General features: G+C 39.1%; 1 protein-coding gene across 1 annotated transcript in view; it reads left to right on the plus strand.

Annotated features, from left to right (window-relative positions):
• LOC130207081 (VPS10 domain-containing receptor SorCS1-like) overlaps positions 1-25,938 on the plus strand; it is a 48,993-nt gene that overhangs the window by 16,503 nt on the left and 6,552 nt on the right. The window contains exons 4-23 of the mRNA XM_056435499.1: positions 329-487; positions 2,065-2,138; positions 8,008-8,072; positions 8,566-8,684; positions 9,262-9,351; positions 10,171-10,350; positions 13,088-13,234; positions 14,359-14,461; positions 14,720-14,796; positions 15,256-15,347; positions 15,511-15,618; positions 16,434-16,551; positions 16,678-16,811; positions 17,797-17,910; positions 18,442-18,613; positions 18,881-19,067; positions 20,247-20,380; positions 20,468-20,591; positions 21,059-21,171; positions 22,925-23,059. Coding sequence (XP_056291474.1) covers positions 329-487; positions 2,065-2,138; positions 8,008-8,072; positions 8,566-8,684; positions 9,262-9,351; positions 10,171-10,350; positions 13,088-13,234; positions 14,359-14,461; positions 14,720-14,796; positions 15,256-15,347; positions 15,511-15,618; positions 16,434-16,551; positions 16,678-16,811; positions 17,797-17,910; positions 18,442-18,613; positions 18,881-19,067; positions 20,247-20,380; positions 20,468-20,591; positions 21,059-21,171; positions 22,925-23,059 — 2,445 coding nt within the window. The remainder of the gene's footprint in view (positions 1-328; positions 488-2,064; positions 2,139-8,007; positions 8,073-8,565; positions 8,685-9,261; positions 9,352-10,170; positions 10,351-13,087; positions 13,235-14,358; positions 14,462-14,719; positions 14,797-15,255; positions 15,348-15,510; positions 15,619-16,433; positions 16,552-16,677; positions 16,812-17,796; positions 17,911-18,441; positions 18,614-18,880; positions 19,068-20,246; positions 20,381-20,467; positions 20,592-21,058; positions 21,172-22,924; positions 23,060-25,938) is intronic.

Below are 25,938 nucleotides of genomic sequence, written 5' to 3' on the forward strand. Positions count from 1 at the left end.
TTGAGCTGGAAGTTTGTAGAACAAAATTAATACTTCAAATATGAATCATTATTTCTAACCTTGTCAATGTCTTGACTACATTTTATATTCATTTGATAAATAAAAGTGTGATTTTTCATGGAAGACACGAAATTGTCTGGGTGACCCCAAACTTTTGAACGGTAGTGTATATTTAATGATAAGGTTACTTATTGTTTTTTTAATCATTTTCACTACATAGCAGCCCCTAAATAAATCTGCAGCGCATGACACAAGTGCACATGAGCCCTGTGGGATGGATGCTGTCGGCCACTGATTCCCCCGTCTCCTTTCTCTCGTCTCGTCTCAGATCATGTTGCTGACCGACCCGGAGGTGGAGAGCAGCCTGCTCATTAGCCTTGATGAGGGGGCGACCTATCAGAAGCACAGCTTAGCCTTTGATATCCTCAGCCTGCTTTTTCACCCCGAGCAGGAGGACTGGATCCTGGCTTACAGCCACGACCAAAAGGTATAGCGTGTAGCTGTCAGGTGGCATGAAAAAAAGAAGAAGAAAGTATAATCCTTGTGCTGCTGAATAATGGCTGTTGTGGAGGGTTCGCTGGCTGCTTATCACGCATGCGTTAGCTCGGATTGAGTGCTCTGCCAGATGTTTGTTCTATCCCGTTATAAATCACAGGCCTGTTGCGTCGTCGCAGCAAAATGGAATATCTCTCGACGATGATACGCAACACATGTTGTGGTAACGGTCAAAAGCATTACGTTTGATGATAGGCGGCTAGCTTTCAGGACATGGTCTCCCCGAAACAAGTCATAAAGTGTGGCTGCTCTGAATGGTTATGTCCAGGGTTGCCAGGTCTGTGTGACAAAACCAGCCCAATGGCCAATAAAACCAGCCCAATATCACAACTCAAAATATGCCCGTGCCAAACCATATACACTGCTTTTAAAGTCCATGTGTAGTACCGCTGCTAACCATGTTGGTACCCGAACCAGCGGACAAAAAATTCAACCCGCGGCAACACTTCAAAAGTAGCCCAATTCCGTGGGAAAACCGCGGACCTGGCAACACTGGTTATGTCTAAACAACACAGGGGAACGTTTACACGAGAAACACCGTTAAACAATCCACAAGCACACACGCTAACGCACACGAGCGCGAGCATGAACAGGCACCCCTCATTACTGCGTGAGAACCCCGCTGTCTGCTTCACTCGACACCGCAGACATCGCGCTCGGCCTCCTCAGCCTGCAAAGACTTGATTTTGCGAGAGAAAAGCAGTCAAGGTCTGAAGAGTGAGATAAACGGAGCGGGCAGGAAGATGAACGCTTAGTCGAGAACCATCGACGGGTCAAAACAAAGACGCTCTGGAGAAGTTTGCCTGCAGGCCGTTCTATACGTCTTCGTAATGTCTTTTTTTCCCTTTTAAATGCTAAAAATAATCCGCGGTTGGTTTCATCGTACATGTGTTGATCGTCTGTCGTGTCTTTTCAAAAGTGTGAGGCTCTTTGATAAGTCCAAATGATGTTGCTGATCTTTGTAAAGCTCTGGGTTTAAGATGCTTGCGAGCGCGATCATTCCGGCAAGATGACAAGCGTTCTGAATGTTTGACTTAAGTCCAGCTTTTTAGTAAAAAGAAGGCGAATGGCTTCATGGAATTAAGAGACCACAGTGACACTTAAATGACTGATTTTATAACGCCAATTATTCCGAAATCCTGCTGAGTTATAAGGGAGACACTTTGATTTTAACACAGGGACCAATTTGTCTGTCCGCCTTCCCTCTATGCCAAGGCTTCAGAACGAAGCATTTTTCAATTAGTTTTTTTCTTGCTTCAGACTATAACTGTAGTTTTCCAGTAACTGATGGATTTTCTCATCACTCACGCATTTTTACAGAGTATGCACTCGGCAGAGCAATATTCAAAATATCAACACATTGACGCCACAAAATCAACAAATGTTGACACCTGCTTGATATAATAGAGTGATATATTATGTCAGGAAACAATTCCCTTGGATATTATGACATGGAACATTTTATTTTGCTGTAACTCATTTGGTTAATGCATTCCTCTCATTTTCCAGCTCTATGTCTCTGTTGAATTTGGGAAGAGATGGCAGCTCGTGCACGACGGCGTCATCCCCAACAGATTCTACTGGTGAGATCGACAATCAGTCATTTGCCGAGGGTTTCTCTTTCTGAGAGAGAAACACTGCACTGTCGCCACATATTTATTTATTTCTAACAATGCTATGAATAACAGACAGGCACAGAACAATTAAACATTTCATAATTAAAACGTATGCCTTTTTAGCATTCTGTTCACAGCAGTAGTAGCAGGGGAAATGCCTTCACTGTACATATTAACATTCTCTATGAAATATGTTTATATTTTCACTGATATGAAAGATACACAAGTAAACAGGAGAATTGGCTCAGATTGTGTTATAAATATCATATTTGAACCGAGTAACACGTTTAGAGTAACAAGACTATAACTGTAGTTTTCCAGTAACTGATAAAGAATTTCACAAACCGATTATACTTGTATAAAAGGGGATGTGACAATAAAAAAACTTGAAACATGTTTTATACTTTACAATATGTCACAGACATGTCATGAAATTCTAATAATTTGCCATATTTGTTATTAGTCAGAGGCGGACATACTCACATTCTTGTTCGAGGTAAAGGCACATAAACAACAATGTAAACATAACAAGTGAAATACCTTTTTTGAAACTGACTGAAGTAAAATCACCGATGTGTTATATAGTAACAGAGTATTATTATAATAAAATGAAGTCCTTGCCCCCTTTGATTGAAACGATCGTATACAACATATGAATATAAATGCATGAATTCATTGTTTTAACTCAGACCATCTGTTAAGACAGTCTGTCTATGAGTTGGCAAATCACATTTGAATCCTTTAATCATTATATCACTGATTGCCAAACAGAGTTTTTTCATTTTCTTTCTATAAAAAATAAAAAAAATCCACGAAATGTCAAGCTTTGCCGATCTGCTCATAAACCATTGTTTGGATACCACAGTAGAACAAATCATATCCAAGTGAATCAGTAAATGCTTTAAAAGCTTTTGCATTGGCCTGGGAAACCCAATGACCCAACATATTAACAACAATATTACAGTGAATAAAAATCGCTTTAGTAAAGAGGTAACAAATAAGTAAACAAAACAAGACCCTATCTTGGTTTTTGAGGATGATGTGTTGATCCTCAGAGAAGGTTGATGTATGGCACTCGTCTCTTATTGGGGTTGAAGACTAATCTTTAACTTCCTCATGAGTCAGTGACTCTACCTGTTTTTTGTTATCTATGTTATTTATTGCGTCATGCACAGATAAGTTAACAGCCCACGCAACCCTAAAAGAGATACAGGAAAACGTAGCTTTTTAAATCATCACATAATGAGCAATAAAACATGATCAATCCTCTTCAGTCCCACCTAACTCACATAACAAACAAAGCCCTTCCTCCTCATGGAAACGATTACACCGGTTTCTGTCGCTAATAATAATAATAATAACTTTATTTATATAGCACCTTTAAAAACAATGTTTACAAAGTGCTCCACAGAGAGTCAAAGCAAAACTAGTGGAATAGCAAGAAACCAATATTACATTTTAAAGTATATACTAAAATAAAAAATAAAATGGAAAATAAAAAATAAAAAACCAAATAAATTAAAAACAGACAACTAAATTAGGGGAACCAAAGTTCTGCATAAAAAGACTAGATCACTTAAAAGCTGTTCTATAAAAATGGGTTTTAATAAGTGATTTAAAAGAAGTTACCGATTCTGCAAGCCTTATCCCCTCCGGTCGGTCGTAGGTAATGTACCTAAAGTCAACTGTGCACACGGAGATCTTTAAGTTCAATTTTGCTTTACATAAGGCGTTGAAGCCGAGGTTGTTTTCCATGAGAGAATGTCCTCTTGATTAGGTTTGGACCAACATCAACGAACCATCTCTCCTTGTACAGCTGGAACAATTTGCACTGAGCTTCCAAACTATCAGGCTGCAAAATTGTCTGGAAAAAAAGAAAAGAAAATGTAACATACAGAATACAGATTTGACCTCACCAACTCAGGGATGTTCATGCTATGGTGTATCAAACTGGAGGTCCCGTGCTCGATATAAAATGAGAATCTGAATCCGATAGATACGTTTAACAATATTTAATGGCAAGAAGTCTAAGCAGTAAATTGAAGCTACGATCGTAGGGCCGACCGGAATATTACGCCACAGACTAACAGCAAAGTAGCCGATAGGGAACCGTCTTGTAACCTTCCGACCGTCTAGAGAACGAACTCCCCCTTTCCACCCGTATTTATTAGTAACGGCATCCACACCTCTTAATCCTAAAAGTTAGTTCCATTGGTCAGTTCAGCATGCTGCACTCTAGTTGGCTTACGGCCAGGTCATAAACAGGTAATAAAACAGGTCATAAAATAGTCAAACGTCATGATCCCGCGACCAATATTACTTCCGCTCAACTGTGTGATGAAAGTTCCCTTTCACAATAAAAGTCCCACATGTCACTCTCCTGCTTCAAGCAACGTCACAGACTTCAACCGGCTTCCAACTCACGTGTCAACATTGAAACAATAAACTAACTTTCATTCTCATGTGGCAGACATATAATCATAAACACACATACAACTAGAACGGGCACTCGGTAGAGCGCATACCTTCGCATATCACAAGATTGGGCATTGAATTATGAACATTTTGGCATTAGTTGCATGCCAATTGGACAAAAATGTATCGTGCTATGGTAAAAAAAAATTTTTTTACCTTTCCATGACCTTGACCTTTGACCTGATTGATCCCAAAATCTAATCAAATGGTCCCCGGATAATAACCAATCATCCCACCAAATTCCATGTGATTCGGTTCAATACTTTTTGAGTTCTGCGAAAGATTATGACCTTTGACCTTGACCTTTGACCCGATCGATCCCAAAATCTAATCAACTGGTCCCCGGATAATAAACAATCATCCCACCAAATTTCATGCGATTCGGTTCAATTCTTTGAGTTTTGCGAATAACATGCATACAAATAAATAAATAAATACACGGCGATCAAAACATAACCTTCCGGCATTTTCAATGCGAAGGTAATTATAAACATTACTTCTGCCATTGACATATACAGGACTGTCTCAGTAAATTAGAATATTGTGATGAAGTTCTTTATTTTCTGTAATGCAATTAAAAAAACAAAAATGTCATGCATTCTGGATTCATTACAAATCAACTGAAATATTGCAAGCCTTTTATTCTTTTAATATTGCTGATTATGGTTTACAGCTTAAGAAAACTCAAATATCCTATCTCTAAATATTAGAATATCATGAAAAAGTATACTAGTAGGGTATTAAACAAATCACTTGAATTGTCTAATTAACTCGAAACACCTGCAAGGGTTTCCTGAGCCTTGACAAACACTCAGCTGTTATAAATCTTTTTTTTTACTTGGTCTGAGGAAATATTAAAATTTTATGAGATAGGATTTTAGAGTTTTCTTAAGCTGTAAGCCATTATCAGCAATATTAAAAGAATAAAAGGCTTGCAATATTTCAGTTGATTTGTAATGAATCCAGAATGCATGACATTTTTGTTTTTTAAATTGCATTACAGAAAATAAAGAACTTTATCACAATATTCTAATTTTCTGAGACAGTCCTGTACATAGAGTAGACATTACCCCTATGCTTCATAACACATCAACAACAATATCAATATTCTCCCTAATATTTCCTATGATAATATCTTGCTATATGTATTAATTTAAAGCACAAATGTTCCCTATGTACATGTGCAAAGTCAAAATGACCTATTACAACTTAACAGCGGTGAGCTGCTGTTATGCGCACAAGGCACTGAAGGCAGGTATACAGCATTTAAAGCTCGGTTTTATATGCTTATTAGAAAAAGGTCATCTGAGTTTTCTTGAGCGTCATCCTGCAGTTGTGCTAGAAGATGATCAATAAGAAGAATAGAAAATGTTGGGACGTGCACATATATGCTCGTCCTTTTATCTTCGCGGAAATAAGCCAACCAAAAAGTGGCAGGCAAAAAAAAATCAAACGCGTTCCCCACGCCATGAGAGATCAAGTATGAAATGATTTCTTTCATCGCATCCTCCTCTGCTCGTCTTATCAGAGGAGATCTGACAGACGTGATTTACAAACACATGTTAACAGCCGCCCTCGCTCGGTAGACACACTGGTGTGAGTTGGTTATGGGAGAAACACTGTGTAACATTGCAGGTGTTTATTTAAGAGCGAGCGCTGCTGTTCACGATAATAATTGGATAAAGTATTTTATAAAAGGCCATTAAAAGAGATGAGTTGTGGGGCAATTACAGAGTGCTGAGGTAAGCAGGAAAGGCCTTTTTATATTATAGTCCAGACACGCTAAAATGAGACGAAAGCCATCTTCTGTCACAACGGCTGCTTTTAATACAACAAGTGGCGTCTCTTGTCATTCTCCACGTCGTGAAGAATCTCTGCTGTCAATGAAATGGCGGAGTGCACCTGAGCTATAAAGTGCACTGCGGGTCACATGTCTGTCAGGCCAGTGTTTATAGATACAGTTGTTGTATTAATGGGCCTGAGGGAACAATGCTGTATGCACCCTTACGAATTCTAAATAAAAAACACAATATACACTACCGTTCAAAAGTTTGGGGTCACTTAGAAATGTCTTTATTTTTCAAAGAAAAGCACTGTTTTTTCAATAAAGATAACATTAATCAAAAATACACACTATACATTGTTAATGTGGTAAATTAATATTCTAGGTGGAAACGTCTGGTTTCTAATGAAATATCTCCATAGGTGTATAGAGGCCCATTTCCATCAACTATCACTCCAGTGTTCTAATGGTACATTGTGTTTGCTAATCGCCTTAGAAGACTAATGTCTGATTAGAAAACCCTTGTGCAATTATGTTAGCACAGCTGAAAACAGTTATGCTGGTGATATAAGCTATACAACTGGCCTTCCTTTGAGCTTGAAGTTTGAAGAACAAAAGTAATACTTCAAATATTAATCATTATTTCTAACCTTGTCAATGTCTTGACTATATTTTCTATTCAATTTTCAATTCATTTGATAAATAAAAGTGAGTTTTCATGGAAGACACAAAATTGTCTGGATGACCCCAAACTTTTGAACGGTAGTGTATAAATAAATATATATATAATGTAACCACTAATATTGCACCACTGATGCATTTATTATAAACAGTTTCTCAATTTTGTTTTTGCTTTTGTTATACTGTAATACTTTACACAGCATCCCTTTATTAAATATTCCTTAGGGCAGCAGAGAAATATGTGATAATGCTTTTTGCCTCAATGCCTTATTCAGCCACCTGATGTTCAAAATATATAACAAGAAAGATACAATTTAAAACTGCATAAGCTAAATCAGTGGCTCCGAGACCCGTGTTTCACGACCTAGAGCCCCCGGATGAATTAACGTTTAACATTGGAATTGTAACGTCTTATTACTCTTAATCTCCATAAATATATTAGAAAGGTAACATTAGTTCTGTCAGTTAATTATATAAGATATGCAACATTTACAGGGAGCAGTTTATTGCTGTGTGTCAATATTTAGTAACATAGTTTATATGTTTATGTGAACAGAATAACTCATGGTTTGAACCAGAAGATCTGGAGCCGCTTACCTGAATGTATGCACAAGATACTATTATAAATGCACACAATGTCTGAACTGATGCACACAAAGTCATAATTAACGGTGCAAATGTAATTATAAATGCACACAATGTGGTTGTTAATGCAAACAATGCACAAAATGTGATCATTAATATACACAATGTCATTTTCTAAGAACATAGTGTTATTATGAATGCACACAATGTCAATATCTATGAACACAGTCAGTATTAATGCACAGTCATTGTTAACGGACACTTTCCTTGAAGCAGACATCGTAAATGTACCTTATTGTGCTTTTGTTACAGGTCCAGAATGGGTTTAGACAAAGAGCAAGGAATGATTCACCTGGAGATCAGCGTCTCTGATGGACGTGAGTGATACAATAATGTGATGTGCTTGGCAAACCTAGAAACATGTAAGAAAACAACAACAATACAAACATGTGTTGTAAACCTTGAATTAAAAAGTGAGAGAGCTTTTTTTCCCCCCTCTACCGTGGAAGAGTCTCTCTGCATGGGCTGCAGAGAGACTCTTCAAATGATTACGCTAATTAATTTTTCAAGGGCCGGCTGTGACTTTGCTCTTTGTATTGGCCACAGTGCAGAGATGGGGAACTTCGACAAGGCCTTGTGTGTTAATGGCCTGTCCCTGGGGAGATTGCCTCATTTGGCTGACGCTAACACACTGGGACAGCTCTCTCGCTCTGCTTTATCTATTAGAGAGAATACAGATTGGACTCCAACATTTAGCCTGTGGCTCTCTTAAAACCATCAGCACAAGCTGAACCTTGAGGGTGGACTACAGAAGAGTGTTTGTTTCTCCCTCTCGTGTTTTTTTTGCACTAATTTCTTGCTTGTCCACAGGGTCACAGTACATCACTTGTAAACTTCAGAATTGCTCTGATGGCAACAAGGCCAAGCCTTTCCCTGGATTTATCATCCCTAATTCCCTGGTGGTTCAGGATGAATATGTTTTCATCCAGGTGGGTTTTTATTGCAAGGTCTGGCTTCATTAAAAGGACAATTACAAGCTGTAAAACCTCAGCTTTCAATAGCATCTTAATGTACAGCCATATTTTTAATTAACTCAAAGGGGCCATTATCTTTGGGAAAGGATGACATGAAATTGAAATCACAATGTTTTTTAAATTTTTTTAAATAAAAAATAAAAATAAAACTTTATTGGAGAATGTGCACAATATAGCGACAGGGATCAGCGAACAAGTATTTTTTATTTTTGTGTGTGTGTTGTTCTGTTTGCAGTAGTACTGCATAAAGTGACAGGAAGGTAGAGCAAACAGACAACGTAAAGTGAAAAATGAGAAGAAACAACTAATAAATAAAATAAATAATAGTTTTTTTTTTTTTAAACAATTGAAAATAAGGAAAAATAATGAATCAATGTTTAACTACAGCTTCACTAACCATAATGCACAATATCATATTTGGTGGCTTAAATTGTTTGATACATGCTGTGAGTAAGCAGTGTGCACAGTCAAGTTTATGAATATTTACCCGACATGTGATTGAACTGCAAATTGCACGACATTGCTTTTCCAGGTGCCGGTAGGTGGTCAGTCGGTCCATTATGTGTCCTATAAAAGAAACGCTTTCTACCCAATGAAGCTTCCCAAGTACACTCTTCCAAAGGTAAGACTGCTGGAAATCATGCAGTGTGGTGAGTTGAGCACATGCAGAGGACCAAGTTACAGAATAAGTACAGCATATCATTTTTACTGTGAAACACCATTTATTCCTTCAGGTTGTTTTTTTGGTATCATGTTGACTTTAAGTACCGTTGTTCCCAGTTAGTCAGACAAATCCATTGAATTGTTTTCCCCACATTATTATCCTCCTGAAACTGTCTTCAGTTATGTATAATTACATCTTTCGATCGTGCTTTTATTCAAGACTCAGGTATAGCTTTCAATAATTTCCCCTTTTGTCTGTATCCGCATTTATTTACTTGAAAATATCTCGAGTTGCACAGTCCAACAACTCTAAAAGAACCTTTGGAAGCAGAAAGGTCAATTTGCATTTGCACAAAAACATCTTTTTGCATTAAAGCGCAGCAGGGTGGCTCAGTGGCTTTAGAGACCATGTCACAACAACAGCAGAGATGCCTGCAGTGTTGATTCGATCAGTCCGTCCATCCATCCATTCATGGATGTGTCAACATTTTCCTTGAGCAGGACACACATCCCCGACCTCACCTCACTCTGAAGAAGGGATTCAGTAAAATTGAATGAAGCCCGTCTTCATTTTTAGTGCATGGCATGAAATTGAGGTCTAATCGCTCCTGACCGAATAATGTCAAGAAGTGACACATCGCCAGCTTGCTGCTTGAGCTCTGAGGCCACTATGCACACACTGGAATGCAGATTCACACTTTTTTTGTTGAGATAACTCATTTGAGGTGGCTCTCAAAACTCTAGGCATCCACTGTACTCATGGATTTCCCGTATTTAGGACTTACAGATAATCAGCACAGACGACAACCAAGTCGTGGCAGCGATTCAGGACTGGCACCAGAATGACTCCTACAACCTGTACATGTCTGAGTCCAGAGGGCTGTTCTTCACCTTGATGCTGGAGAACGCTGTGAGCAGCAGAGGACCGGAGGGCAACGTCATGATTGACCTCTATGAGGTAGGCAGCGACGGTGCTGCCATCCTTCACATGCTTTTATGTTATTCAGGCGGGCCTGGATTTATACCTGCTGCTGTTTACAGGACGTGTATTTTCGTGTTTACGACCAAAACAATCAGCTCCATGATAATTTGTGCAATTATACATTCATTTTTTTTTTTAATTAAGAAATTATTTCTACAATTTCTGAAAATGGTGGCAGTTCATTGTAATCTCTTAAAATGTGAGGTAGCAGAAGCCTTGTTTTATCATTCCGAAACTCTACATTGTTCAGTTAACAATGTTGTTAAGAGAAGCAAGACAGTCACATTTGAGAAGCTGGAATATTTTCAGTAACTATATTAGTATATTTATTGTCAATAAAGTTGCTAATTAATTGTCTCTCGACTGTCACGGGTAGCGAGGGACAAGATCTCAGGCGCAGAGGAACAGAACAGGACTCAAGGTGAATAACAAAAACTCTCTCTTTACTGAGGCAAAAGGTTCCAAACAAAAACTCGGGTCGGCAATAATTACAAAGAAAGGCAGGTACAGCGACAGGGCACAAGTAAAACAAGGACGACAGAACTAAAGACAACAATCCACCAGCAGCCAAGGGAAAGACTGGCACAATATATAGGGGGGGAAACAGGTGTACGGCATGAGACAATCAAGGGCAGGAGTGGCCGAGGGCAGGTGAAGGCAATTAACCAATCAAGGAGACAGAGGAGTGGCTGAGGGCAGGTGCAGGGAATTAACCAATTAAGGAGACAGGGGTGCCCGAGGGCAGGTGCAGGGAATTAACCAATCAAGGAGACAGAGGAGACAAAGAACAGGGCATTACATCGACTGTCGCAGGTTGACAAAAGAGAAGGAACTTGAAGAACTCTCTTTTTGTTTTTAGGAATTAACGGACTCATTTTTTTTACAGAGTTCTGAATAAATGATTAATCGAAAAAAATATTGAATAGATTTATCAATAATGAGATTACTTAGTTGGACACTTTAGAAAAGTACCCGTTAGCCATGCACATTTAAATTCCTCGTTTGGGTGTGTGAGCACTAACAACAGACTGACAAGTAAAGAACCAACAGTCAGACTAAAACTTTGCTTGACGTTAATCTGCCGTGCTTTCTCCAAGCGTAGCTTGCACTCTCTTGGATGTCCTCACCATGATGGAACAGATGTTGGTACATTTAATGTAGTGTCTCGTAGCCACTCCCTGCCTGCTTTGATTATATTTTTCATGTGACACCCACGAAAAAAACACATTTTGCAGGTTCAGTCTTCACTATGCCATCTATACAGAAGTTAAAGAAAACACTCGTGTCATGTAAAGCCCATAGTCATAATACAGGAAAATTAGCATTTTTAACCAAACGTGATATCTGTGTTGACAGATGTGCTATGCAGTGAGCAGTGGCTGCACATGGAAGCATCACTTTAGATTATCCTCATCTGCAGCCAGCAGTAAAAGCATCACATTGTTACAAAAACACACCTTAGATAGCCGTCAGCATTGGTGACTCTCACTGCTCACTGACCTCTACAGACATTTTATGTGTCATGTTAAATATGAAAATCTTACCAGCTTGGCCAGAGAGTCAGGAAGGGTCATGGAAGGGGAAGTGTCTGCCGAAAGAGGTTGGATGTCGAGGATATGCTCCCTTTTGCTGTCAAGAGCCCTCAGCTCACGGGGAATTGCAGAAGAAAAGAAGCGGACAGTTATTTGAGAGACCACCTGCACAGCAGAAAGAGCCCCTCTGCTTGGGGGAGCGAGCGTGATGCTGAAAGAACCCGAAACACCTGATGATCCCATGAACATCACTGATGATGTGTCCAGCAGCAAATGTGTTCTTTTGTTTTTAAAACTCACCTTTGTCCAAAAATATTCAGCTTCAATGACGAATAGAAAATATGAAATGGCGATTCTTTCTGTGGCAAAGATACACGACCGTTCAAACGTTTGGGGTCATCCAGACAATTTCGTGTCTTCCATGAAAACTCACTTTTATTCATCAAATGAATTGAAAATTGAATAGAAAATATAGTCAAGACATTGACAAGGTTAGAAATAATGATTAATATTTGAAGTATTAATTTTGTTCTTCAAACTTCAAGCTCAAAGGAAGGCCAGTTGTATAGCTTATATCACCAGCATAACTGTTTTCAGCTGTGCTAACATAATTGCACAAGGGTTTTCTAATCAGACATTAGTCTTCTAAGGCGATTAGCAAACACAATGTACCATTAGAACACTGGAGTGATAGTTGATGGAAATGGGCCTCTATACACCTATGGAGATATTTCATTAGAAACCAGACGTTTCCACCTAGAATAGTCATTTACCACATTAACAATGTATAGTGTGTATTTTTTATTAATGTTATCTTTATTGAAAAAACAGTGCTTTTCTTTGAAAAATAAAGACATTTCTAAGTGACCCCAAACTTTTGAACGGAAGTGTACGTGCTCTTCAAATGGAAGTGAGATGTGAATAGCCGCACAAGAGAGTCTGCATCTGTGTGCACAGAAGAACAAACAACTCAAGGCTGTGCCATATGTTGTTTTGATTCAGGAGAGTCCTACAGATGGTCTAAAATAGTGCTCCCTGTCAGAAAAACTATCACTTTAAGATATTTTTCCCTCTCCGATCTAAGCCTTCAGCCTTACTTAAGTGAATAATTTAGGGTTATTGTTTTCCCCTCCCTTTTTTGCTATTTCCCTCCTACTGCTCTCCGTATTTCATGATCGCAGGTTGCCGGGATTAAAGGGGTGTTCCTGTCAAATAAAGTTGTTGAGAACCAAGTGAAAACTTATATCACATACAACAAGGGGAGAAACTGGCGTCTTCTTCAGGCTCCAACAACCGATCTCCAGGGAAACCAGGTCTTTTGTGAACAAGTAAGTGGGCCACTGAAAATACATCGATTTGGATTTACATTATCTCCTAACATTATCGACACACTGTAGATATAAATACATCCATAGATATATCTATATATCAAATTTGATCTCTCTCTTTCTATACAATATATATCAAATTTGTTATTAAATTATATATATATATACATATATAATTTGTTCTCTCTCTCTTTATATATAAAATATATATATATATATATATATATAAATATGTGCAATTCATCTCCTTAATTGGGAATCAAAAAATGTAATGAACATTGTTCTATTGTCATGGTATTATTTCACCTTGTCAGTGAGTAAGTGTTATCATGGGAAAACTCGGTCCTGGAGACACCTACTGTAGCAGAACTATACCACAGAAGCAGTTCTGAGTACTTTGGCAGGTGTTTCTATTTCTGGGTGTGTTCTGAGCTAAGTGCCAGAGAGAGGGTGTAAGGAAGTGAGAATGGCTCATTAGTTAATTTGATTTTACTCATTTTAATGACAGGTTTGGTATATGGCAGTGAGAGAAAAGTTTTAATTATCACATGGTGAAGACAATACTAAAAGACATGGTTTAGAAAATAGGAAAAACTCATAATTTATGGGAACACACACAAATTGGGAGGTCCAGTCAGTCAACAATAAAATACAATAAAAATGAATACAACCCTTAACAGAGAACATCCTTAGGCATTCATCAAATCAATCGGCCAATTTTAGGCCAATAAAGGTCTCACGAATAATTGCATCATCCGGTCAGCTTGTTTTTACTGTATTCTCATTGGATTGTATTTTAGCCATAATATCAACCGTAATAACTGAAAATGCACATTTTGATGAATTCTCGTTTTCAAAGGGTTACTTCAATATTGAGTCAGTTGTATGTGTGGATACTTGGTAGTGTATGATTGTGTATATATTTCATGTTTTGTGCTGGGAAAAACCTCTTACTTCTTTAACATATTTACCACATTCTCAAAAATTGAAATGGATTCAAATGACGATCAAGTAAAAATCAAATCAGGGCAGTTATAATGATATGTGAACCAGGTCTGTATCAAGCCTTTCAATTACCCACGTTGACTTCTGAAAACTAACCCCCTCCTGTTTGTGCTTTGCAGCCTTCCTGTTCGTTACATCTACACCTCCATGTGTCAGAGAATCCTTACACCTCGGGAAACATCGTCAGCAAAGATTCAGCTCCGGGGGTTATAATAGCGTCAGGTGAGGAGATGATGATGCTCGATTGCTTCTCAGTCGATTCTGTCCTTCAGTTCAGTTCCTCACGCTGTCTATCCGACAACAGTTTTCAAACTGAAATGAAATCAATCTTTCCCGTATATCTGATTTATGTTACATCAGGGCAAAGAATAACACAATAGTTTGTGTCTGAATAAATGGTAAAATAAAAAAAATCAACTGTACTAAAAAACAAAAAATCAACTGTAGTAAAAATAGTGCTATCCTACCTTTTGTAACCAGGTGTTGTTGGACCTGAGCTGACCAGTAACAATGTCAGTATTTTCATCACGTCTGATGCTGGAAACAGCTGGAGAGAGGTACAGTATGATAACACATCTGTTTCCGCAGCTTAATTGATGACTGTTGTTCTTTCCTTTCGTATAATATCATTTATTTCGTTTACAAAATGACTTTAGTCAGGCATGACTTCATTCAGGAAGAGGAATGTGAGCTTCCAGTACCATCTTTCAGCTCTCGCTTTCCACTTCTTGGGGAAGAAATAAAGAGTTGATGTTTGACGCGCAGCCTCGTGACGAAGTGTGCATCTCTGATCTATAAAACGAACAAACCAAAAGGAGACGACGGAGGCGAGAGAGCGACACTCGCTTGAAGCTTGTGTTCATTCACACGGCTGAGACCCTTGTGGAGAGAACAGTTGGGTTCATACTTGTTTAATGTGTTGGTGCAAGTGTGTCCCGTATGTTGTCGTCGGTGCACACTTTGTGGACAATCGGTTGTTCCCTGGTTTGTTGAAGTGAAGCCGTTTGTGTCTGCAGGTTTTCCAGGAAGAGTACAGCGTGTTTTTCCTGAATCAAGGAGGATCTCTGGTGGCCATCCGACATACACCTCTTCCAATTAGACACATTTGGTAAGGCTCTCCAACGGTGCACCCACTCTTTTTAGAGACTGTAAACTATACTCATTCTTCAAACTAGGAGGGAGGCTGTTTTTTTCGTGGATTATTTTCGTACTGAATTCAACTCTATTTGTGGCTAGTCTGTCTGTGATCCAACCATTGTTCTCTCCGTCAGGCTGAGTTTTGATGAAGGCAGAAACTGGGACAAATACAGCTTCACCTCCTCCCCGCTCTATGTCGATGGGGTGCTGGGAGAGCCTGGAGAGGACACCCTCATCATGACGTAAGATACCAAGGAATCAAAAAAGGAGCTCCGTGTGTTTCTAGTTTGTTAATTATTGCTCTGAGTAATTATACACTACTGTTCAAAATCTTGGGGTCACTGAGAAATGTCTTTATTTCTCAAAGAAAAACACTGTTTTTTCAATAAAGATAACATTAATCAAAAATACACACTATACATTGTTAATGTGGTAAATGACTATTCTAGGTGGAAACGTCTGGTTTCTTATGAAATATCTCCATAGGTGTATAGAGGCCCATTTCCATCAACGATCACTCCAGTGTTCTAATGGTACATTGTGTTTGCTAATCGCCTTAGAAGACTAATGTCTGATTAGAAAACCCTTGTGCAATTATGTTAGCACAGCTGAAAACAGTTATGCTGGTGATATAAGCTATACAACTGGCCTTCCTTTGAGCTTGAAGTTTGAAGAACAAAATTAATACTTCAAATATTAATCATTATTTCTAACCTTGTCAATGTCTTGACTATATTTTCGATTCAATTTTCAATTCATTTGATAAATAAAAGTGAGTTTTCATAGAAGACATGAAATTGTCTGGATGACCTCAAACTTTTGAACGGTAGTGTATATTGCCCCAATTAAAAGTTAGAAGAGTACATCTGAGTCTATTCAAGGTGATTTTGAAAGGGTTTCATGAGCCCAATATGTAGTGGGCTTCTCAACCCACAAAGGATTATGGATTTAAATCAGTGCATTAAAAAATATTCCGATGTTTAGTGAGTTTTCTAAAATTTGAATTGCCCCCATGTACCAAATGTCTTGACCGTGCATTTCTGGCTTCTTTGTGCAGAATATTCGGTCATTTCAGTCATCGATCTGAGTGGCAACTTGTCAAAACTGACTTCCGGTCCATTTTTCAACATCGCTGCACATCTGCAGATTACATGACATGGCAGTTACACAATGAGGTAAGCTGCCACTCCGTGATCAAACCCAAGTGAATCTCTTTGATTCACCCACACAATAAAAGCATGATGGTAGACACAAAAGGATCAAGGAACTCAGCGATGATTATGATGCATTATTCATCACAGGGCGATGTGTGCATCATGGGAATGAAGAGAATGTTCCAAAAACTGAAAGCAAACGTTCTATGTGTCAAGGCAAGAAATCAATACATTTCCCAAATGTCAGATTCCTGCCCGTGCACAGAGGCAGACTTTGAGTGGTGAGTTCCCTGCTCTGCTTCTACTCTTTTCATTTCATTAAGTCCAATACAAAAGCATTTAGCAATCTGCAGAGGCAGAGTCTGTGATGCAAACCCAAGAAACAACAGGAGGAGGGTTTGAAGTTATTTTTCTTTCTATTATTTTTCTATCGATTTAGGCTGTTAGTTAGTATGTGATTTTAAAATATGCCATAAGTTGTTTTAACACTTAGTTATAAATAAGCTTTATAAAAGATTTTAGTTGTATTCAATCATCCAATATAAATTAAAAAACAAACAAAAGGGGGTTTAATGTAGTAAACATGAAACATTACATTACAAAATAACTTTAAATGTCTTAAACAATTTAATAAACGACAATTAGCATGCATTTAAACAGTAATGTCCATATCATCATAACCCAATTTAACTGGCAGAAGATGACTGAAAATATTGAAGCTCAGCCCCAACATTCAAATATGTGATAGCAGTAGATTTCTGCATCTCACGACTTATATCAAGTGCACTTGAATAGTTTGAACCATGAATCAAACAAATGCCTATCATGATTTACTTCTGTATGTCGAACAAGTGTCACTTCAAGTATTACTTGTTGAATCTGTATCACTTGACTTTGTCTCATATTGGGGTTTTTTTATCGCTTAATACAAGGTATTTAGCTTTCTAACTCTGAGACTGTGACTCTCTAATTATGAGGAAAGCAAATGTGACAGATCACTGACTTCCTCGAGGTATAATTATACTTTGCATAAACACACACAACCCTTTTTCTGCTTTAGCTGTTAGATGTGTGATACATAAAACATCCAGTCTCAAATGATATGAGCTGCTGTACTGTGAAACGTTTTCTTCAGCAGAGAACACTTGTATTTATTGTGCATGATTCTTCTTGAGCTAAGTGAATATATTTTATATTTTAAATGAATGATATAACTAATCTGGATAACGAAGTATTTTTGTCTTTCTGTTGTTCCAACTGAAACAGTGACTATGGGTTTATAAGGCAGATTGATGGGAGCTGCGCTCCGGCTTTCTGGTTTGTTCCTACACCAACATCCAGAGACTGCATCACTGGGGACAGCTTCCTCAACACCACGGGGTACACCCGATTCATTTCTGGTCGTCAGTGTAAAATATGTCCTTGAGAACTTTCAAGCTAAACTTTCTTTAAAACCACCTGCTCCTCTGTGAAAAAGAAATTGCCTGTGCCGCATAATAGACTATCGAAAAAAAGCTTCATAACCTTCAAAACAGATAAAAGGAGGAGGATTGGAGAGAAATCAAAACGCAAATAACACGACAAATTGGTGTAAGGCTATGAAATACCAGACACAATAAGCCAACAGCACCTGAACGCCAAAGTGCTGCATTAAAAGTGCTCGAAAAAACCTGTTAGCCAGTGGAAAATTCAAAATTGCTGAAATAACAACATTTTCATAAAGCTATGTTTTGTTTGATGCAAATATTTCTAAAGGCTAAATTGAGCTCATCTATCGGGGTATGGTAGACAAAAAAAAGCTTAAGCACCACTGTTGTATATCTATAATAGATGTCTTCCATCCATCAATTCCATTGATTATCCTGTATGGGTGCTTATCTGTGTCTTTTCGGGGTCTTTAATGAATTCCAGATATCGCCGGGCTTTGTCAAACAACTGCACTGAGGGAACACTGTTGAAATACAGCCCCAGGCGACAAAAGTGTCCCACTCAGGCCCCCAGGGGCCTCCAACTCTTCACCAGTGATGGGACACTGGTAGCAACCCTGGAGAAGAATGTCACCTTCTTGATCTTTCTGGAAGAGGTGCCGACTTTCACTTTATCAAAGCGACAGAAGTGTGTATAACAGGGTGACATAGTAGGCGTCGTGCTTTTCTGTGATGTTTCTTAAATTGAGATGCTGTCAGAGAGACTGAAGCACCGGCGCATCCAATAAATATGCAGTGACATGATTTACCACATGACCTCTTTGTAGATATTAGAGGAAATGCACTCTGTTAAGTGTCAGCGAGGACACTGAATCAACGAGAAACTGCAGTGTGAGTGACAGAATTGTGTTTTCTCTCGGAAGGGTCTCGGCTCCATGACGAGTATAACGGTGGACTTTGGCGACGGCACAGCGATATCGTACGTGAACATAAGCTCCATCGATGACGGGGTCAAGCATATCTACAGTAAAGTTGGCATCTACCAGGTTTCTGCAACAGCGACCAACGCTCTGGGCTCTGATAGGGTGATACTCTATCTCCACGTCTCCTGTGAGTTAAATAACTGCTCATCTAGAAGTGAAGGCTAGAACGTTAACAATTGTTGGATTGTTCTTTCATGGATGTTTTATTGTGAACATTTGCCCTTCTTCCTCCTGGATGCTCTTTGTCTGCGTCATTTTAATCATTTGTGTAATATCCCTTTACTTCCTCTCATCACCTGCACACATTCAATTCAATTGAGTTTATTTGTATAGCCCATTTTCACAAATTATAAATTTGTCTCAGAGTGCTTTACAATCTGTACACATAGACATCCCTGTCCCAAAACCTCACATCGGATCAGGAAAAACTCCCAAATAACCCTTCAGGGGGAAAAAAGGGAAGAAACCTTCAGGAGAGCAACAGAGGAGGATCCCTCTCCAGGATGGACAGAACAATAGATGCCATGTGTACAGAAGGAATCATTACACACAAATTAAAACACAGTAACAACAAAATCAATGAATATGACAGAGTGTATGACTAGTTGGTAGTAGGCATATTCCACCAGGCAGATGAAGGTAGAGAGGAAGAGTGGGCGGAGTCTCAACAGGGCCATGGCATAGTTGGTAGTCGGCATATTCCACGATCGAGACCTCCACGATCCATCAGGCAGATGGAGGTAGAGAGGAGGAGTGGGCGGAGTCTCAACAGTGGGCGGAGTCTCAACAGGGCCATGGCATAGTTGGTAGTAGGCATATTCCACGATCCAGACCTCGATGATCCATCAGGCAGATGGAGGTAGAGGGACTACCTCCTTAATATTATAAAGTGACTAAGCCATGGCTTTGGTCCTTTAGCACAGCTTATGGAAGACTCTCGGATCCAACAGCCTGTTCAAACAGGTCTAAACACTTGAACTTGTCAGCCTTTACGAAGCAAAAATAATTGCTGATTTAACTCTTTGACAAATGTGCTCACAACTCTTCTGTAATTTAAATATTGGCTCATCAAGCCGAGACTACATCTCCGTCCAAAGTTTCGAGTGTCCCTCGCCGCTGTGTGGGCATAAATCACATCGGTTTGTGCTCTCCTTTGAAAGAGGAGAGCATCTGCGGTCAGATTGAATTCAGCTCATTGCAACGGTCATTGAGCAATCTATCATCAGCCACATTATTAGAAAAAACGGTTTCATTATAGTATATAGTAAAGTATACAATTATAGTGTTGATTTTTTCCTCTCTCAAGGTCAACTTGAACAGGTCCATCTCTCGGCTCCTTCCGTGATCGTCAAGAACAAAGCGGTCAGCCTCACCACGGTGTTACGGCCCAGCAATGTGGGAACAGTCAGCTATTACTGGTGGTTTAACAACAAAACAGAGGTCAGCTTTACATACTCCTCCTCTTCTGTAGTCTGTTGACTGAACGGCACAGTCACGGCACATCTCTCACGTCTCTTTGTGTTTCAGCCCGTTGTCACGCTGGTCGGAGTGAAGTCCTTCACCTTCTCCGAGGAGGGAAGTCACACCGTCACCGTTCAGGCTGCAGTTGGCAATATTGTCCACGAGGACCAAATTACTTTGGCTGTTTATGGTGAACTCAACACACAGAGATCCTCTAAATATAATTATAAATGAACCATAAACTATGGAGTACATGCTGTGTATTCATATTGAGAGGGAATCAATACACGTTTTGAAAGTTGTTTTCTCCCAGCGCTTTAATAGCATTCATCAGTGGACGGTTTACTTAGTTTTCATGGTGATGGTTTAGTTGTTGTCACGTGACCTGAGAGTATCTTTTCTTTTTTTCTTTATTATCGACATCGCCCGACATATGGGACATTTATTATTTAGCTTTTTGAATCATTACATATCCATTGAACTATCAAAACAATAGCATAACAAAGGAAATGTGACAAAGATCATTTTTAAGTGTGTAGTATAAAAAAATATACGCAACCACACACACATGCACGCACACGCACAGAGATATTCATTATCATGATTCAAGTCAAACTTCTGTGTCTCCTCTAAAAATCAACATACATCTCTTTTCAGATTATTTTTGGTCCCACGTTTTGGCCTTTTCTTCTAATTTGGACGAGCTGAACCCCGGCGTGTCCGAGTGGAGAGAGGACATCGGCCGAGTGGTAAAGAGCAACATGGTTCAGGTCCGTTTTTCATCCGCTATCTTTTATTATAAAGACCATAACAGAATCAGGAGTTTACTGAAATTCTCATTCAGATTTTGGCATAAGCAGCTTTGCACTAACTTGAAACTCAAGTCTAACAAACCGATGACACTTCCATTCTTCCATTTTTCCATTCGACGCTGCGTTTGTAACGTATGCACGTGGCGCCGTGTCAAGTGTTGCACTAACTGCCCTTGGGGATTAATAAAAGTGTATATTATATTATTTAACCTCAATTGCTATCTCACTGTAATGTGAACCATGACACACCGATAGTGCGCTTCACCTGAAATCATTATTACAAGTACAACCCTCCAACTGAACTTGTTAAAGGGGGCAGTAAGAGCACCGCCGTCAGGGTTCGTACGGTCATGGAAAACCTGGAAAAGTCATGGCATTTTAAAATGGACATTTCCAGGCCTGGAAAAGTCCTGGAAAAAACGTAAATCATAAAAGTTTTGGAAAAGTCATGGAAATGTGTTATCATCACACGTTCATTTACGCAGAATTCAAAATAATTCATATGTTTTTAAAAGAAAGACGCTCAAAATATAAGCCGGCGTACGCTCTCAAAACGCAAAATGTTCTAAATTGTTCATGTTTATACTGAGATTTCAGTTTGGTCATGGACATTTGGTTTAAAGTCATGGAAAAGTCATGAAAAAGTCATGGAAATCCATTGGTCAAAATGTGTAAGAACCCTGACCGCGGTAGTTGCCATTTGCTCCCGAGAGAGTTGAAAGCCATTGCCTTGAGAGAACACCAAAACCTCAAGTAAAAAGAAGTTGACTTTGGTTAAGTGCATCCGGTTTCCCCTCTCAGACACTTTGGGGATGTCAAAAAGCAGCAGGTTATGTAAAAGACCTGGATACTGAGATCTACATACACTACCGTTCAAAAGTTTGGGGTCATCCAGACAATTTCGTGTCTTCCATGAAAACTCACTTTTATTTATCAAATGAATTGAAAATTGAATAGAAAATATAGTCAAGACATTGACAAGGTGAGAAATAATGATTAATATTTGAAGTATTAATTTTGTTCTTCAAACTTCAAGCTCAAAGGAAGGCCAGTTGTATAGCTTATATCACCAGCATAACTGTTTTCAGCTGTGCTAACATAATTGCACAAGGGTTTTCTAATCAGACATTAGTCTTCTAAGGCGATTAGCAAACACAATGTACCATTAGAACACTGGAGTGGTAGTTGATGGAAATGGGCCTCTATACACCTATGGAGATATTTCATTAGAAACCAGACGTTTCCACCTAGAATAGTCATTTACCACATTAACAATGTATAGAGTGTATTTTTGATTAATGTTATCTTTAGTGAAAAAACAGTGCTTTTCTTTGAAAAATAAAGACATTTCTAAGTGACCCCAAACTTTTGAACGGTAGTGTATATATCCTACAGTAGCCCTCAGTATGAAACATTCACTTTGACCTTCTGTCTTGTCAGATATGTCCGTGGTTTACACTGGGAAACTGACAGGAGACCTCTGGTTACGACATGCATGCACTAAAAGCCTTGGCCTTTACCCAAGACTGTCAAATTGAGCTTGCATGTTTCAGTTGATTTGTGCATTATATTTTGACAGGTACTTAGGCAAATGATATATGAAGCGGTGAGCCAGGAGAATGAACTCGAAAGGACGAAGAAGTGAATCTCACTCCAAACACCGTGAATTAGAAAACCCTTTTTTAATGATGTTTTGTTGCTATCATTAAAGGTCACAGGGATAAACGAGGAGCAGCTCCTGGTCACGGTGCTCCCAGGTTTACCAACAACCGCAGAGATTTTCATCGTTCCGGAAAAGAAGCCGAGAGACGGGGGCATGGATGAAAAGTGGGCGCACCTGGATCAGGTACAGCCATCAAATTATTTGAATGGCTCCTCTACAGATGTTCGCAGCAGTGTGGTTTTCTACGATATTTAAAACTGCAAAAAATTAAGCAGAGGAAGTCAAAAGACTGTTATGCGATGGAGTGATCAGATTGAGCTCTATTGCTGTGTTGAAGAGGCATTTTAATGTGTGGACGTTTCTCTCAGCAGAAGGTTACATCTTGTTCGAGTGGGTTGACATTTACATCACAATATTTGTACAGAAGCATGGCCTTCTAGCTAGATGTGAGAAACAAGTTATCGGCACATGTACAGGAAAAAATACCCCCGCCCACCCCCTCATCAGGCTGAATATAAAAGTACATTTCTCCTTGCAATGTCTTTCATCAACTGTCGGAGTCAAGTCTTCCTTTGATAGCGTGGCTCTGAAGCAAAATCATTTAAAGTATTCTGTGCCATACGTTCGTCAATGATTCTGTCCTGGTACAATGTGAAACACGAGTCATCTACCTCGATTCATCATTGGGTTTGTGAACTTGCCAATATCGGTTGATTTGAATGGTTTCCCATATGTTGCAATCATCCTCAATTATCGAACTAATCACTGATTATTCTCCAGTTCTGCTATAAAGTGTTTGACATTTTAAATGCCGAACATTTAAAAACCCTTTCCTCCCTCCCAGGCAGCCATTGGTTGGTACTTAGATTTAAAACTTGTTTTTGCCTCAGGCAGTACGTCACATTGAGCATCATGTCCACATTTATTTTTGGCAAAGTTACATTATTGTTGCACGGAAACACGACTTTAAGTGCGGCTTGATTTGGTAAATCTGCACTCCTTCACAGTGCAACAATAATGGCACGTTTTACGAAAATAATGTGATGCATTACTGAACTCAAGCAAGTTTAAAGTATTTTTTTAATGTATTTTGAATACCATGGCGAGATGATTGGACACCCTGGCTACACGGTGCTGTACAGGGCTGGACTGGGACAACAATTAGGCCCTGGCATTTTTGGCCCAGACAGGCCCACCCCAATCGGTCGGACCACACCCACCAGCACAAAAATACTCGCCTTATATACTCGTCTTATATAACGTGCTGTACAGTCATATATATACAGTATTCCCCCAAACCACTACAAAGATGACTACATGCAGTAAGCAATGGTACCAGTGCAAATAGACCAGTGTACTCACTCACTCTTGACTGGCGGTGGTGGCCATGGGGTACACAATCTCCATACTTGACTCAAGTACAGTAGAAGTAAAATGTTATCAAATAAAAAGCACCAGAAGTCAAAGAATAATTTCAAATGTTTTATTATATTAAATAATAAATTCAAATAATTTAGTACTAGTAATAAATACAGCATACTGTAAACTCACTGCTAAACAAAAAAGAAAGTGTGAAGTCCACTCCAGTGAAATTTCTTCTCTTCAAACAAATGACGGCAGCCTTTGAGAGAGACATACAAAACAAAACAAACTGTGACGTCCCTCACTGTATGTCAGCCACTTCCTGCAACTTCCATCTCTGGTGAACACCTTCCTCACAACAGGGCTTTTAGCCTCTTGTTTGGGATGGTAGTTTAAAAAAGCCTGCCTCAATGAAGGGTCAGGACGGGCAAAGTAATCTACACCCTGTTCTTCCTCATTGTTTTTATCCTCCACTGCTCCGCCTCTAGCCTCCACTCCAACTGCAGCTTGACTTGCCTGGACATACAGAGTCAAGGAGAGATGATTACAAGTAGGCCTAACTTTAACTTAACAAGGTCCAAAACAATAAGAAAGCTATTAAAACTATAAGTATCTGCTCCTACTTTGTACTACTGTATTTGACATAGTGGCTGTCTGTATACATTGGCTCTTTGTAGGCTATACATGTTCTATTCTCTTTGTATGTTTGTTAGTTTTGCAATAATAATAATAATAATAATGCAGCTTTTTGTTCTTGTTGCCATACTGTAGGTCACTGAATGACATCACTGGAGTCATCATGCATCACACATCGACATCTTTATAAGCCCTCTAAGATGATTATTTGTTGAATTGGATCCCCATTAACTTATTTGCCATCTTGGTGACAGCTATTCTTCCTGAGTTCCGCACATTAAAACAAACAACATTCAACATATATGAAAATGTGACACCCAACAACAGTGTGTGCACACTATGGGTATTTTTTTAAGCTGCCAGCGTCCGTTTTACTATAATCCTATGGAGTAGACCGTGCTGAGCCTTTTTTTCTCCACCATCGGTAGCGTTTTTTTCTGCAGCTCAGAGCGTCTTTTCCAGTTGAAAAAAGTTAAACTTCTCAGAGAAAAACGCCCTACGCTACGTCAAGCACTTTTTTGACAGCTGACCAATCACAAGCAAGACCTGTCCGGCTGAAAAGCTAAAAGGTAGCTAGCGTAGCAAGTAGGTTGGCTAGCTTGTGTGGTTGGCTAGCTAGCTAATTATATTGTCATCAAGTGCATTACGACAAACACATCAACTGATTATTGATATGTGCATGAATTCAAACATGTTGACAGTGTTGTTGTCTTGGGTAGTTAGCTTATCCACCTGTTTAACGTTTTGTACTATCGCGAAAATGTTGTAGTAACATTGTTATGACAACAAAAGACGCTCTCGGCTGCTTTTTGTAACAAATGTTGCCAGCGACTTTTTCTACCTGAAAAAGCGCTCCGGCCGGAGTTTTTCATTTTTTTTAAACGCCAAGTGTGCACACGCCTAAGCTAGCTGTGTAGTAACGTCAGCCAGCTGTAGCTATAGTCTGTAGCTATATTTTCCTTACCGGATCAACTAAAGTTAGAGGCTGACTCGGCCCTGCTCCTCTCTGCCAGCCTCCTCTTCAACCTGTTGCTGCTGTGGTAACGTTAACATTAAACTTGTGG

This window comes from Pseudoliparis swirei, chromosome 17 (genome assembly GCF_029220125.1).
Source record: "Pseudoliparis swirei isolate HS2019 ecotype Mariana Trench chromosome 17, NWPU_hadal_v1, whole genome shotgun sequence".
NCBI classification, from domain to species: Eukaryota; Metazoa; Chordata; class Actinopteri; order Perciformes; family Liparidae; genus Pseudoliparis; species Pseudoliparis swirei.